Source organism: Triticum dicoccoides, chromosome 5A (genome assembly GCF_002162155.2).
Source record: "Triticum dicoccoides isolate Atlit2015 ecotype Zavitan chromosome 5A, WEW_v2.0, whole genome shotgun sequence".
Taxonomy (NCBI): domain Eukaryota; kingdom Viridiplantae; phylum Streptophyta; class Magnoliopsida; order Poales; family Poaceae; genus Triticum; species Triticum dicoccoides.
This window is the reverse complement of record NC_041388.1, coordinates 577420531-577434172: the sequence shown is the minus strand read 5'-3', so window position 1 is coordinate 577434172 and position 13642 is coordinate 577420531. Positions and strand designations below refer to the sequence as shown.

Here is a 13642-nt window from a genome sequence, read left to right as displayed (position 1 = left end):
TCTCCTGTCGTACCCGTGGAGGTGGACCCCAGCGTGGGGCATTTGTCTGAGGGGCTTGGGAGCCCGCAGCCGCCTCCTCCGGTAACCTCGGTTGACCCTTTGAGGGACTCAGCGTGAGGCTTTACTAGGGAGGAGGTCATTGCTTTTGGCGGGATCCCGGACCCCGCCTCGACGGGGATACGGATGAGTGCTCGTTTCCACGAGCTCCCGGAGGTTTTGTGATATGCAGCAGTGGTGCGCTATGAGGGCGGCCAAGCTTCAGGAGGCTGCGATCTCTTCTGGTATGTCTGTCAACATATCTAATTCTTTATTGCATTTTTCTAATGAGGAGATTATAAATAATGCAAACCAATTAGGAGTTTCACTAGGTGCTACTGATAGTGAGATTTCCAATTCGGTGAATGACCTGTTAGATTTGGAGGCGGAGCGTGCCTTAGAGACTATTCGTAATCTTGCAGCGGTTAAACCGATGAATGATGATGAGATTGATGCGTTAGGGGTTAGAGTGCTCAATACTTTGTGTGCGGATCTAGCACCCCCCAATCATGAGTCTGAGGACGATGATGTGCCCCTAGAGACTGCCGATGGAAGTATCATTCAACCCGGTTATGAGGACCGGGCGTCAGAGCCTAGTAAACCAAAGCGCAAGTGGAAACGAAAGATCTATCCCGATTCTGCAGTTCGTATGAGTGCTAGGATTCGGACTACTAAAAAATTCCACGACAAAATATGAAAGAAATCTTTTGGAATAGCAAAGGTCTAAAGGACTTGGCTAAAAGAAGGTTTCTTGCTGAGGCATCTCTAGAGCAGCGTTTAGACTTCATTGCTCTATCGGAGACTGGTAAAGAAAACTTTGCGCCCCAGTTCCTGTCCTCTCTTGCAGGTAGTATTGATTTCGATTGGCATTGCCTCCCTCCACGAGGAAGATCGGGTGGTATCTTGCTAGGTGTGAGATGCGATTCTCTTGAAGTCCGAAGTGTAGTAATGGGTGACTTCGCTGTTAAGTTTTGAGTCAGGTCTAAAGTAGATGGTTTCAACTGGGCTTTGGTGGCGGTTTATGGTGCCGCACAGCCCGAGCTTAAACCGGAGTTTTTGGCGGACCTTGTTCGAATCTGTGGGTCAGAACAGCTCCCAATTTTAGTTGCGGGTGATTTCAATATCATTAGGAGGAGAGAGGAGAAGAATAATGATAACTTTGACGGCAGGTGGTCGTTTATGTTCAATACCATTATCGAAAGCTTAGATCTGAGGGAGACAGAGCTTTCGGATAGAAAGTTTACCTGGGCTAATGCTCTGCCAAACCCAACCTACGAAAAACTTGATCGAGTTCTCACGAGCGTGGAGTGGGAACAAAAGTTCCCTCTGGTTACGGTGCAAGCTCTCTCGCAGGGAATATCCGATCACACACCCTTGTTTCTGGACTCAGGGGAGCCGAACCACGTGGGTAACAAGAACACCTTCTCTTTCGAGATGTCATGGTTCGAACGCGAGGGCTTTTTGGACCTGATTGCCAGGGAATGGGCTAGGGGTGCATGAGGTACGGCTGCAGTCGAGCGTTGGCATAATAAGATTAGGCATTTGAGAAGCTTCTTACGGGGTTGGGCTAAACACCTCAGTGGTGTGTATAAGATTGAAAAGGATAGACTCCTCTCTCTTATACAGGCCCTAGACATAAAGGCCGAATCCACGATTTTGCTGCCAGCTGAGCTCCAGGTTAAAACTGAGGCGGAGAAGAGGTTGAAAGAACTTCTCCGTGAGGAAGAATTGAAGTGAGCTTTGCGAGCTAAAGTCCGCAAAGTGGTCCAAGGGGACGCTAATACTCAATTCTTTCATTTGATTGCTAATGGTAAGCACAGAAAGAAGCGTATTTTCCAACTTGAACAAGATGAGGGCACGATTTTAGGACAGGATAACCTAAAAACATATATTACCGGGTATTATAGGCAGTTATTTGGACCTCCGAGGGATAATTGTGTGTCCCTCGATGAGTCCAGGACTGAGGATGTGCCTCAACTATCGGCTGCCGACAATGATATTCTGGTTGCCCCGTTTTCAGAGAAGGAGGTGTTTGATGCTATTGCACAGATGAAAAACAATAAGGCACCCGGACCGGATGGATTCCCGGTCAAGTTCTATAAAAAGTGCTGGCACATTATTAAGGGGGATTTACTACCTATGTTCCACGATCTGTTCTCCGGACAGCTTCACTTATTTCACTTGAATTTTGGAACTATCACACTGCTTCCTAAGAAAACGGATGCTTGTGAGAATTGAGCAGTTCAGGCCGATCTGCCTCCTCAATGTTAGTTTCAAAATCTTCACCAAGGTCGGGACTAATTGGCTCACACAGATTACGCATTGTGTGGTGCAACAATCCCAAACTGCTTTCATGCCGGACAGAAATATCCTTGAAGGGGTGGTCGTCCTGCATGAAACGCTCCATGAAATCCACTCCAAAAAATTAGATGGAGTAATTTTTAAGGTGGATTTCGAGAAAGCATACGATAAGGTCAAATGGCCATTCCTCCAACAGTCATTGCGTATGAAAGGTTTTGATGAAGCCTGGCGCCGACAGGTTGAATCATTTACGCAAAAAAGTAGTGTGGGAATTAAAGTAAATGATGATATAGGTCATTACTTCCAGACACATAAGGGCCTAAGACAAGGAGATCCGATGTCCCCTATCCTGTTTAACATTGTGGTGGATATGTTAGCAATTTTGATAAGAAGGGCTAAGGAAAATGGTCAAATAGGTGGATTGGTACCTCATCTTGTTGATGGAGGTGTATCCATCCTTCAGTACGCCGATGATACAATTATCTTTATGGAGCATGACTTGACCAAGGCGAGAAATATGAAGCTTGTGTTATGCCTATTTGAACAATTGACTGGGTTAAAGATTAATTTTCATAAGAGCGAGCTGTTCTTCTTTGGTAGAGCCAAAGAAGAACAGGAGGCTTATAGGCAATTGTTTGGATGCGAGTTGGGAGAGTTACCCTTCTCTTACCTAGGTATTCCAATACACCATCGTAGGCTGACAAACAGAGAATGGAAGTGCATAGAGGACCGATTTGAGAAGAAACTGAGTTGCTGGAAGGGTAAGCTCATGTCATACGGAGGCCGATTAATCCTGATAAATCCGGTGCTCACGAGTATGCCTATGTTTCTCCTATCGTTCTTTGAGGTCCCAGTTGGTGTTAGGAAAAGACTGGACTTTTATCGATCGCGTTTCTTTTGGCAGGGTGATGAGCTTAAAAGAAAATATCGGCTTGCTAAATGGGATATCATTTGTAGACCGAAAGACCAAGGGGGTCTTGGTATTGAGAATCTAAAAGTCAAGAACAGATGCCTTCTTAGCAAGTGGCTGTGGAAGCTCTCATCGGAGAATGATGCTATGTGGGCTCAAATCCTTCGCAGCAAGTACCTCCAGACAAAAACTTTGTCCCAGGCCACAGTCAGGCCGACTGATTCACCTTTTTGGAAAGGACTGATGAAAGTCAAACAATCTTTGTTTAATAGGATGAAGTTTGTTGTTGGAAACGGTGCTAGTACACGTTTCTGGGAGGATACTTGGCTCGGCGATACACCCTTGGCCATCCAATATCCGTCTTTGTACCGTATTGTCCGACGACGTGAGGTGTTCGTCGCATCGGTATTTCAACCTATCCCCCTTAATATTCAGTTTCGACGGTCGCTAGCAGGCAACCATTGAGAAGAATGGCTCCTTCTAGTTAGGAGACTGATGGACGTTCAGCTTTCTCAACAACCCGATGAATTACGCTGGAAACTGACTAAGTCTGGAGTATTCACAGTTAAATTAATGTATATTGATGTTATTAATTCGAACTCCATTCCTACATCCAAGCATATTTGGGCTGTCAAAGTTCCTTTGAAAATAAAAGTGTTTATGTGGTTTGTTCATAAACAAATGATTTTAACCAAAGACAACTTGATAAAGCGTAATTGGACAGGACCTACAAGGTGTAGTTTCTGTGATCGGGATGAGACAATCAGACACCTCTTTTTTGATTGCCCGTTGGCCAAAGTCCTTTGGCGGACGGTCCACCTTGCTTTTAATATCAATCCACCGAATTCTGTCAACGCATTATTTGGGACATGGCTTAATGGGATTGAGCCTGACTTAGCGAGACACATTCGGGTTGGAGTTTGCGCTTTGTTGTGGACTATCTGGACTTGCAGAAATGATTTGGTTTTTAACAGAATATCACTTATCCATTTTTTGCAGGTTATCTTCCGAACCACGGCACTGATCCGTTCGTGGTCGCTACTCACTCCGATGGAGGTCAGGGAGCTTTTGGTTAGTGGATCTTTCCGCTGGGAGATGGTAGCTAGGGATATCTTCAACCGGTTTGAATGGCGGTCATGTAATATGATAGGCAACTAGTTTATCTATTTATTTTTAGCCAGCCGGTTGTGGCGTCTTTTCGTGGCTAGTTGGTGTTTCTAACCTTGCTGGGCTCTGTGTGAGCCTTCTCTGTTTTTTTATTACTTTTGGAGACCTTGAAACAATGTTGGCACTACTTTATTTGGTTAATAAGAAGACCATATGCATCACTCTGATGCAGAGGCCGGGGAGCCCCCCTTTTTTTTAAAAAAAAACTGCTGCAAAACAATGTCGTCGGATTTAGCCGGTGAAGATTTGTGTTGCAAAATGGAAGACGGTACGAAATTTACCTAGCCCGTCCTTCCATGGGCACAAAGAGGGAGTTCCCAACTTCAATACTAGTGTTATTTTCTTGCCAAAATAATTAATAGTGATATTTGCATTTCCACCGTCATCAACTGTCCTCGCGATGGAGGGCGACACCAGCAAAAAGCGTCCCCCACACGCACACCTCCCGCTCCTGCTTGCACCACTAGCAAGCTCCTCTCTCTCTCTCTCCCTCTCTCTCTCTCTCTCTCTCTCTCTCTCTACATTTCTGTATTTACACGTTGTACTGATATAAATATCAGACAGCACTGTGGCCACTAGTACGTGGTCCTTCACTTCTCCTTCTTCTTCTCTCCATCTTCCTTCTTTCGTCTTCCTCATCCTCTCCCCCCTCCCCTTCTTTTATTCGCGGAGGTATCTTGCTACGTCCGCAAGGGAAATAATGTCGGCACAGATCGCTCCGCCGGAGCATGTCTGCTACGTGCACTGCAACTTCTGCAACACAATTCTCGCGGTAATCTCCCCTTCCCTCCATCTCTTTCATGCGCAGATCTACAAGCAGGAGAGATGCGTGCAACTAGTAACTCTATACGATCTAGCGAGTTTCTTGCTGGATTTTGTCCTTTTTCAAAGATTTGCTGGAAAAGGCTTCAGAGAGAGATTTATGATTTGTTTCTCCTTCCTTTCGCCGGCCGGGGGGCTGCTTTTGTTCTGCTCGCCGCCCGCATGCAGCTCAAGAGTTTTCTTGCTTTCCCTACTTTCTGTTTGTTAATTCGTTAGGATTTTGAAAAGAGAGCCAAGGCCAACACATAATCGTCAGAACAGATCGAACCGCTTCTCTTCTTGCAATCTTCTCATCGAATCTATGGACATCTGCACATACGCATGGCTCTCTTGAGTTGAGTTAGTCCACCCTGTACATGGGTGTGTCTGATTTGATATCGCTGAGTCAATCCTGAATCTGCGTTAATTAGGGCATCATCCAATTGTTGCTTCTTAATTTTCTCCGATACGTATCCCCTCATGGTCTCTTCTTTTTACTGGGAAGATTATTATTTTTTTGCGACGGATAATGGGAAGATTAGTCAAGATATGGCTAGCTTTCATTGTCTCTCGAACTTGTGGATTTCTTGCTAGCTTTCATGACCTATTGTGCTGCAGCTGTGTGCTACTGTGCATATTAGTTGTTTTCTTTTCCAAGAACAAGCACTACATGGCTTATAGAGCACCATCGCTTCTAATGTCTTCTAATGGTTTTGATTCTAACTAACTATCTAAAGCAATTTATGGGTTTTGTGCGTATACTTTTCTTCTACTTGAATTTGCAAGACGGAGCATGCAATAACAACGTAGTTTCGGCGTATTATTAACTGATGTATTTGTTATTTAAAATTTGCTCAACCATCTCATGTCTCCCTCCTCACCTTAAACACAAAGCACACAAAGACCTGCGAAATTACAATATTTGTGTCAATATAATTTGTAAAAGCTAGCAAGTTTAATTAGTTAATGATCTCAGTAGCAATTCAATGTTGGGGTAATGTTGCTGGGATCAAGTTATTGATCTCAATTTAATCACTTGTTTGGGTATTTTTTTATTCATCTGAACCAAGTCACGTTTTTCCGCGGGAGTATTAGTTTACGCTAGAATTAATGCCTTCGCAACATCAAGACACCTTGTATTCACTTATTTATTGGAATAGAGGAACAGTGGCATACTGTGCTAGCTAGTGAGTTGCCAGTTGCCAGCAAGAAATTCCAAGCAAGGGATGCTTCCTGTCCTCATATTTATTTTCCTCTTCTCCATGCTCCTGTGCAGCTGTGCTTTGTCTCGGTTGATTTCCTTGGTTTTTCTTCTGTCATGTGTTTACAAAGTGCTTTGTTCCTTGGTTTTGTGTGGAAGAGTTTATCAGATGTCGAAGTGGAAGTAGAAGTAAATAAAAGCGAATCTAAATTGGAAAATTGATGGTTATAAATCCGAGCTTGATTCGAAGGACTTATTGGAAGACCTGCCTCTCTCACTCTCCATGTCCTTTTGTTTTTTTGTTTGCACCTTGCAGTGATGCATGAAACTTGTCAAAATTTACTGCAACTAGTACTACTACTGACAGAGGAGCTTGAGACCTCAGATTCCCCCCTCCCTTATTTTGGGATTTAGTTTGTCCTTGCCATCGATCATTAGTGTGTTTGTACCTATTCCACTCAGCTTCTGCATAGGCGACAAGTGCTATCAATATCTCTTCAGTGTGTGGTTCATCCATATGTGCAGATGCTTGGTACAAGTACTATCAATATGAACTTCGACATTGAAGTAATGCCGTCTTGGTCTCTAGCAATCAGGATGAAAAAGAGATCCGGTCAGCTGATAAATCTCCCACCCACCAAATCTGAACGTTAAACTGATCATTTGATGTTCATCCTGAAATAATTCCACAAGATGTTGCCTTTATCCGCCTCTCCAGGTGCATGCCGTCTTCGATCATCGTCTCTCTCTCTCTCTCCCCTCCCCATGAGAGCTACCTCAAAAGGAGAGATGGATCTAGCTTGTTGACAGACACTCACACACCTGCATGCCCCACTACGAGCTGTACCATGCACAGTGTATGCTTGAGCGTGAGCTAAGGCTAGCTAGCGCGCGTGAAGTGCCTTCTGCATGAACCGTCGCTGTCATCTTCCTCTCTTTCCTACAGTACAGTGTTTCTTGCTGTGATCTTTAATCCTTTTTGCACTGAACTGAGCATGGAGCAGAAATGATGGTACTAGAAGAGCATGCATGCATGTGTGACGATTTTAACTCATTATCAGTTTTTTTTCTAAGGAAACGCCCTCAGGATGTATAGTATTTGTGCTTCTCTACAATAATGGGGGAGAGAGGGAGCATGAGATGGGGTGTGATTTGCAGGTGCACACATTTTTCTCGAAAAAAGCACCTCAAGATATGGAGTGTGATTTGAGCCAACTCCCTTCATGCGAGCAACAGCAAACACAATCATTTGCAGATGCATTTGGCTCACTTGGTTATACTAGTCATTCTTATGGGAGTGAGTGCCCCCAGAAAAGAAGGCTGTGAGGAATCAAACAAAGTGAGCACAGCTAGGACATGGTCCTTCTTCAGGTTGTGGTTTGGTTGCAGGCCAGGGCACTCAACAAGGAAATCTGAAAAGAAAATGGAAAGGGCAAGGTGGCAACCAATTGGCAGGCATTGGAAAAGGATGCCCTAGTTCTGATTTGGTCCAGCTGCTTGCAGGTTGCAGAGCCCTGATAAAAGTCATGGAGAGCGACTGTTTTACAGCAGGCAGGAGTTAATTAAAGAGGGAGAGAGAGAGAGATAGAGAAATCCTGGTTATGTTCAGAGAGCAAAAAGCTATGGCTGTGTGCATATCAACATATATGAGTGTGTAGATCTGCTCCAGCCTTTTGAAAATGTTTCTTTGGAATTTAGCATTTGTTAATTCATCCACAGAGAGAGCTGGTCATTTTGTTCTTATGTTTCTTCCTTTTTGTTTGTCTTGTTTTGCTGTTTGGTTTCAACTAGTAATTTTCTTCAGTTGCCCATATTCTTTACAGCTTTAGTTAACTCAGGAAACCCAACAACTGTGTCCCCTTAAATATGATCAATCTGCAGGTCAGTGTTCCAAGTAATAGCATGCTGAACATCGTCACCGTCCGTTGCGGGCACTGCACGAGCCTGCTGTCGGTGAACTTGAGGGGATTAATCCAGTCGCCACCTGTGCAAGATCATTCCCAGGTTGACATGAATAGTACTAATATTTCATGAAATTTACGCGTACTTTTCAAAGCAGTTGTAATGGTTGGCATCGTTAATTAGATCACTCGTATACAAAAATGATATAGATATGCTAGTCTTGCAGATAAAATTATCATGCCTAGTGTGTACAAATTTTTCAGAAATTCCTCATTTCACATGTTACCCTTATAATTAATTACTACTGCATTGCTTGTATCTGTGTTACCATAGGGGGTAGAAAGAATGGTAAGTACTCCTACTGGAAGGGAGAGGCATGTAGTAGATGCCAAACGAAACTCCTAGCATAGCTTACCCTAACTGATACTCTAGCTTTGTAGGAGAGAAAAGCCAGCGTGCATGCATGGGTCATGTCACGCTTCAACACTTTATACAGTAAAGACAAACTACAGCATGCACACTGTTTGCTCACAGGAAAGAGTATTAAAGCTCACATGGAAGAATGGCACATCTTTAGTGTCGTGCATGCACGGTTCGTCGTTCTAGTTTTACTGATTTTGAGCAAGAGTCTTGCACAGTTTGTACTGTTAACATATGTTACTTTGTATTATATGGTGTGCTATACTGAAAGTTAAATATACTATGAAGTATGAATCCATTTTTACAACAACAAAAATGATGCTTTAGCCTAATGTTCTTCTGGGTTTCATCTCCATAATGATGCTTCAACTTAATGAATTAACTTAATTACTTGACTTGGTGACAGGAGAATTTCAAGGCCCACAATATCAGCTTTCGTGGAAATTACCCGGACTATGGCACATCTTCTAAATACCGGATGCCAATGATGTTCTCAACAAAAAGTGACCAAGAGCATATGCTCCACATGAGACGTAAGACCAATGCATATATATATGTTCTATTTGTACGTTTTAGTTTGTCAACCAAAACTTTGTTTTTTGCCCTCTTGACCAACATAAATAGATGAATTACTATGGTCTGAAGATTACACCATGATGGACTCTGAAGCTAACTTGTGAAACCAGTGCAAAAATATATATTCTTTGACTGGTTTTAGAGAGTGTTTTTGCCGCATGGATATAATGGTTTCATTGGTCATGTGTCGGCACTCGGCAGTTGATCTCCAGAAGAGCATCGAAAAGTGAAGATTGTCGCCCCTAGTTAGACCGAATGTGAGAGACAGAGCTGGTGATATATCGGCTTAAATTGTTCATGCAACCTACGATAAACTAATCTACTGTTAGCAATAATCTTCTCTAGCAGGTTAATTAGTTAGTTTTAGTTTGGACTATGCTAGTATTGGGCAACACGCATGTAGTACATGCCTTGGTCCTGTACGAGGTAAGATATAGTCCATAAGAAGGCTCAAAGTCCTTGTTTTGAACGAATTTTAATAGAAAAAAGGGCTCCGCCTAATGCATTCAGAACCACATATTAGGGAAATGGAATGACAATGAAATCAAATTGGTCTATTTTTCATGATCTTCCTGGTTGACTAGAGAAATCCCCCTTTATCTGATTAGAGCGGAAAGGACCCGCAGAATTTTTACTCTTATAACGCGAATCAAATCTATTTGATTCACCGTGTAGGACTAGCGTGTTGTGTTAGGCTGTGTCCGTGTTAGGATTAGCTAGTGTGTTGTGTAGGACTAGTTCCTACGTGTCCTATAGGCAGTGCAATAGTATTCAAGGTAACCGGTGATTAGAGAGTCCGGTTAGGAATTGTATCCTGGTTGTGTCTGAGTAGGTTTAGTAGTTTGGGTCTGATTAGGACTTAGCTTACGGTGGTGTTGGCTGTGTGTGTGTGTGTGTATACGCACCAGCCGGCTATGCTTTGTTCTATCAAGTTGTAACACCGTCGTGATTTTGGCCAGAGTTTTTCGTGTGCGTGTTCGTCGTGATTTGATGTGATTGATCCTGAGGGCAAGTTCCAACACCCACATTGTCCCGCGGTGTGGCAAAAACCGACTCCAAAACTAAGATAGGTGTTCCTTCTACAATTTTAGGAAGTTGGAGATATTACATATTTACGATGAGATATGCGCGCCTTTCTGTTCTACAGTGATACTAATTCAGAAAATAAAAAACTTAATGCATGGTAGGTCGGTGTTGGTTAACTACTATATTGTATTTTTGTTGTTGTGAAAACTACAATATTGTATTGAAACATCTCACGTGCTTGATATTTAGAAACAAAACAGGAACGCAGCTCTATATGGAAAAGGAATAGAGAAATGAAATTTAGATATCACATACAGCATTACTTAATTTATTTAAGAAACTTGGCATTGCCATTCAAGATGTATGATGGGCATACCTCTGTGGAAAATAACTCTATATATACCTCGTATAGGAGTTCATAGCTTTGTCATTCAGAACCAAATAACATTGTACCGCAGAATGTAACTATATATTCATGAAACGGAAAGTAAATAACTTCGTATTTGCATAATATTCAGTGATGGATTTGAGAGTAATATACATGTAAAGTGTTAGCTCCTGATTAAGTTTATATTGGTGAACCTTTACATGCATACAGCAGCTCCTGAGAAGAGGCAGCGGGTTCCTTCAGCGTATAACCGATTTATTAAGTAAGCTTTAATCAATCAATTCCAAGCTTGCACTGACAACAATTAAGCTGCGCTGCGTTGTACTAATAATTCGATTTTGGCACATCAATTGCAGGGAGGAGATACGAAGGATAAAAACAAACAACCCTGACATAAGCCACAGAGAAGCCTTCAGCACCGCAGCAAAGAATGTTAGTACATTTTTTGCATAACACATAGGCTATTATTTTACTACCACTGTTTCACACATGTGCATGTCATAATACTTCACAGTTGATCATTTATGCATATTGATCTTATAGGAGTTTCAATGTATGTCTTGTGTAGAGAAATGTTCTAGTTTTGGGGCGGTACCATGCTACCACTGCACGGTAGCATCCATAAAAAGTTGCGATTTAAAAAAAATGTGATAGGTGTCTATAATCCTACAGAATTTCAAATTCAAATTTGATCTACACATAGAGTAACAGCGAGAATAAACCAGCTATGAAAAGTATAAAAAAAACTTTTAGGGGTGCTAAGATCGACCACAAAAAATTTACCCATAGTGTTACTGGCATTAGGATCCTTCTGGTGTAAGAATTACACGTTACAGCTGATTAAAGAAACAACATATTAATTGCTAGATATTACATAGTGCTCTACCATTTGCTTTTGCCATATCATACACTACAGCATATAACTGCGCCATTTCTAGGGCATGTTTGAACACACACGGAAAATTATGGCATAATTCAGATTATCTATGTTTAAAAATATTCAAATACTTTCAGAGGGGTCCGGATCCTAGTATTTATTACTGAAATCCATATCTATTCTGAATCTCTCCAGAAACAATTGATATGAAAAACTACTGTGAATTTATATAACTCTGCCTATTTCTATTTCAGTGGGCGCATTTCCCAAACATTCATTTCGGGCTAGGCTCCAATGAGAGCAGCAAGAAGCTGGACGAGGCCATCGCGGCGCCTATCCCCCAGAAAGTTCAAGGTCTCTACTGAGACATATATTCCTATATGCATGATACTTTCATATTGTGAGTAACCTAAGGAAAACCTAAGTTAATTTCTGAATCAGTTTGTGAGTGAGTACATAGATCATGAGCGAGTGATATGCATGAAGTGAGAAAGAGGCATATGGGAAGTGTATGCAGCTAGCTAGCTAACGTCCATGCATATAAAAGGCGTCTGAATAAACCCCTTGATCGCTAGTTTGTTATTTAATTGCTTGAAAACAATCACCTTGCTTGAACATGTCTGTATTAGGATTTGGTTTGGCTAGTGCAGGTCACTTCAACCATCCTCAATAACCTTACCTAGAAAATGCAATACATTTATTACCCAGTTGATTTGCATTCGGTTATATACTGAACCATATAAGAATGCAACATCATGGGGTGCAAAAAGCTAAGCCTCCCATAAAGACTAAATGGACGTTTATATGTAGCACCCATGTCCTTAATGTAAAACGTGAAACTGATGGATGTTATATGATGGATCAACAAAGATTTTATATCCAAATGTCATTCAAGGTAAAGTGGCAAATTTAATATTAATGGCACAACATTATGGTCTACTCTCTCGTTAAGTTACCGCCTTTCACAGGGATAATCCCTAGCTCATACATGCGTCCTTGTATGACTACTGAGCCTCGAGGGGCGAGTGCATATAGAGGTACAAACTTGGAGGGCAAGTAGTACAGGAAGATGATTTATCACTAGAATATTCTAGTCAACATCTAGTTACAAATTTCCAATGTGTACCCGTATTTTGTATTCTTACAGTATGCCGCTAGGGTCACAGGAACACGTGGTTTGCGCTACAGAGTTTGATTTACTATTTCTGTTCCATAATTCTTGCCGTGGAACTAAAACCATGACAATAATTATGAAACGGAGGGAGTACTAATACCTTATGTAAAATACTCACTGCTTTACTATTCATAAACCATGAACGTACTCTGTAGATATTCAATTTGATCAACGAAATATGAGTTACACATCATAACGGTTGATTTTTGACATATAACTCACATTTTCTTGGTTAAATTTATGATCAAGATTTTTTTGAAAAGGGCAAAAGATAAACCCCATACATTAAATACGGAGAAGTTTAACAAGGTTTACAAGCCCGAAGGCCAAAACAAATGTTTTTTATCCTGGCATAAAATTACGCAAGTGTTTTGCTCCGGCTAATGCCCAATTTCGCGCCTCGTTACGGAATTTGGATATGATGATGTGAGGCGGTGTAGAAATATTGTGGAAGACTCTTGAATTGGGCTCGGTCCAAAGCTCCAAGTGACAAGCCCTATGAGGGAAACCAAAACCTTTCGCCGCCCATGTCAATCCACCAAGTTTTGACATTGTTGAAGCCATGCCAAGATTTTGTGTGAAGCCGGGGAGATCGAACCAATTCCTCACCATAGTCCATATTCAGATGGAGAGACGACATTGAAAGAGCAATATCGCTGCCATCTCTGGAGTTCTCTTGCACATGGGCAAAGCCCACAATTAGGTCATCCACGCTTGGTGAGTTCATCCACCGCCCAAACTTGACTCTGAATGATGATCCACGTGAATAACTTACACTTATGAGGAGCCCAATTTTTCTAAACAATAGCCTCGAAACTAGTGGATGTGGCCTCGATGAATTGGGCAAGATAAGAAGAGGCCCT

General features: G+C 42.0%; 1 protein-coding gene across 2 annotated transcripts; it reads left to right on the top strand.

Annotated features, from left to right (window-relative positions):
• The first annotated feature begins 4979 nt into the window (after nt 1-4979).
• On the top strand, nt 4980-12222 carry LOC119302992 (protein YABBY 2-like). 2 transcript variants are annotated; one of them, XM_037580069.1, is made up of 6 exons: nt 4980-5186; nt 8298-8420; nt 9145-9271; nt 10942-10990; nt 11085-11160; nt 11860-12222. In XM_037580069.1, exons 1-6 carry the CDS (start codon nt 5115-5117, stop codon nt 11968-11970), a joined length of 558 nt encoding a protein of 185 aa, XP_037435966.1. In that variant the 5' UTR covers nt 4980-5114; the 3' UTR covers nt 11971-12222. The 2 variants fall into 2 exon arrangements, with proteins under 2 accessions (XP_037435966.1, XP_037435965.1); XM_037580068.1 differs by having other exon boundaries at nt 4982-5186; nt 10939-10990.
• Nucleotides 12223-13642: the final 1420 nt, after the last annotated feature.

Coding starts and splice junctions, on each gene's coding strand:
- LOC119302992 (XM_037580068.1), top strand. CDS start 5,115: ATGTCGGCACAGATCGCTCCGCCGGAGCATGTCTGCTACGTGCACTGC. Junction 5,187..8,297: donor TCTGCAACACAATTCTCGCG/GTAATCTCCCCT, acceptor ATCAATCTGCAG/GTCAGTGTTCCAAGTAATAG. Junction 11,161..11,859: donor TCAGCACCGCAGCAAAGAAT/GTTAGTACATTT, acceptor TTTCTATTTCAG/TGGGCGCATTTCCCAAACAT.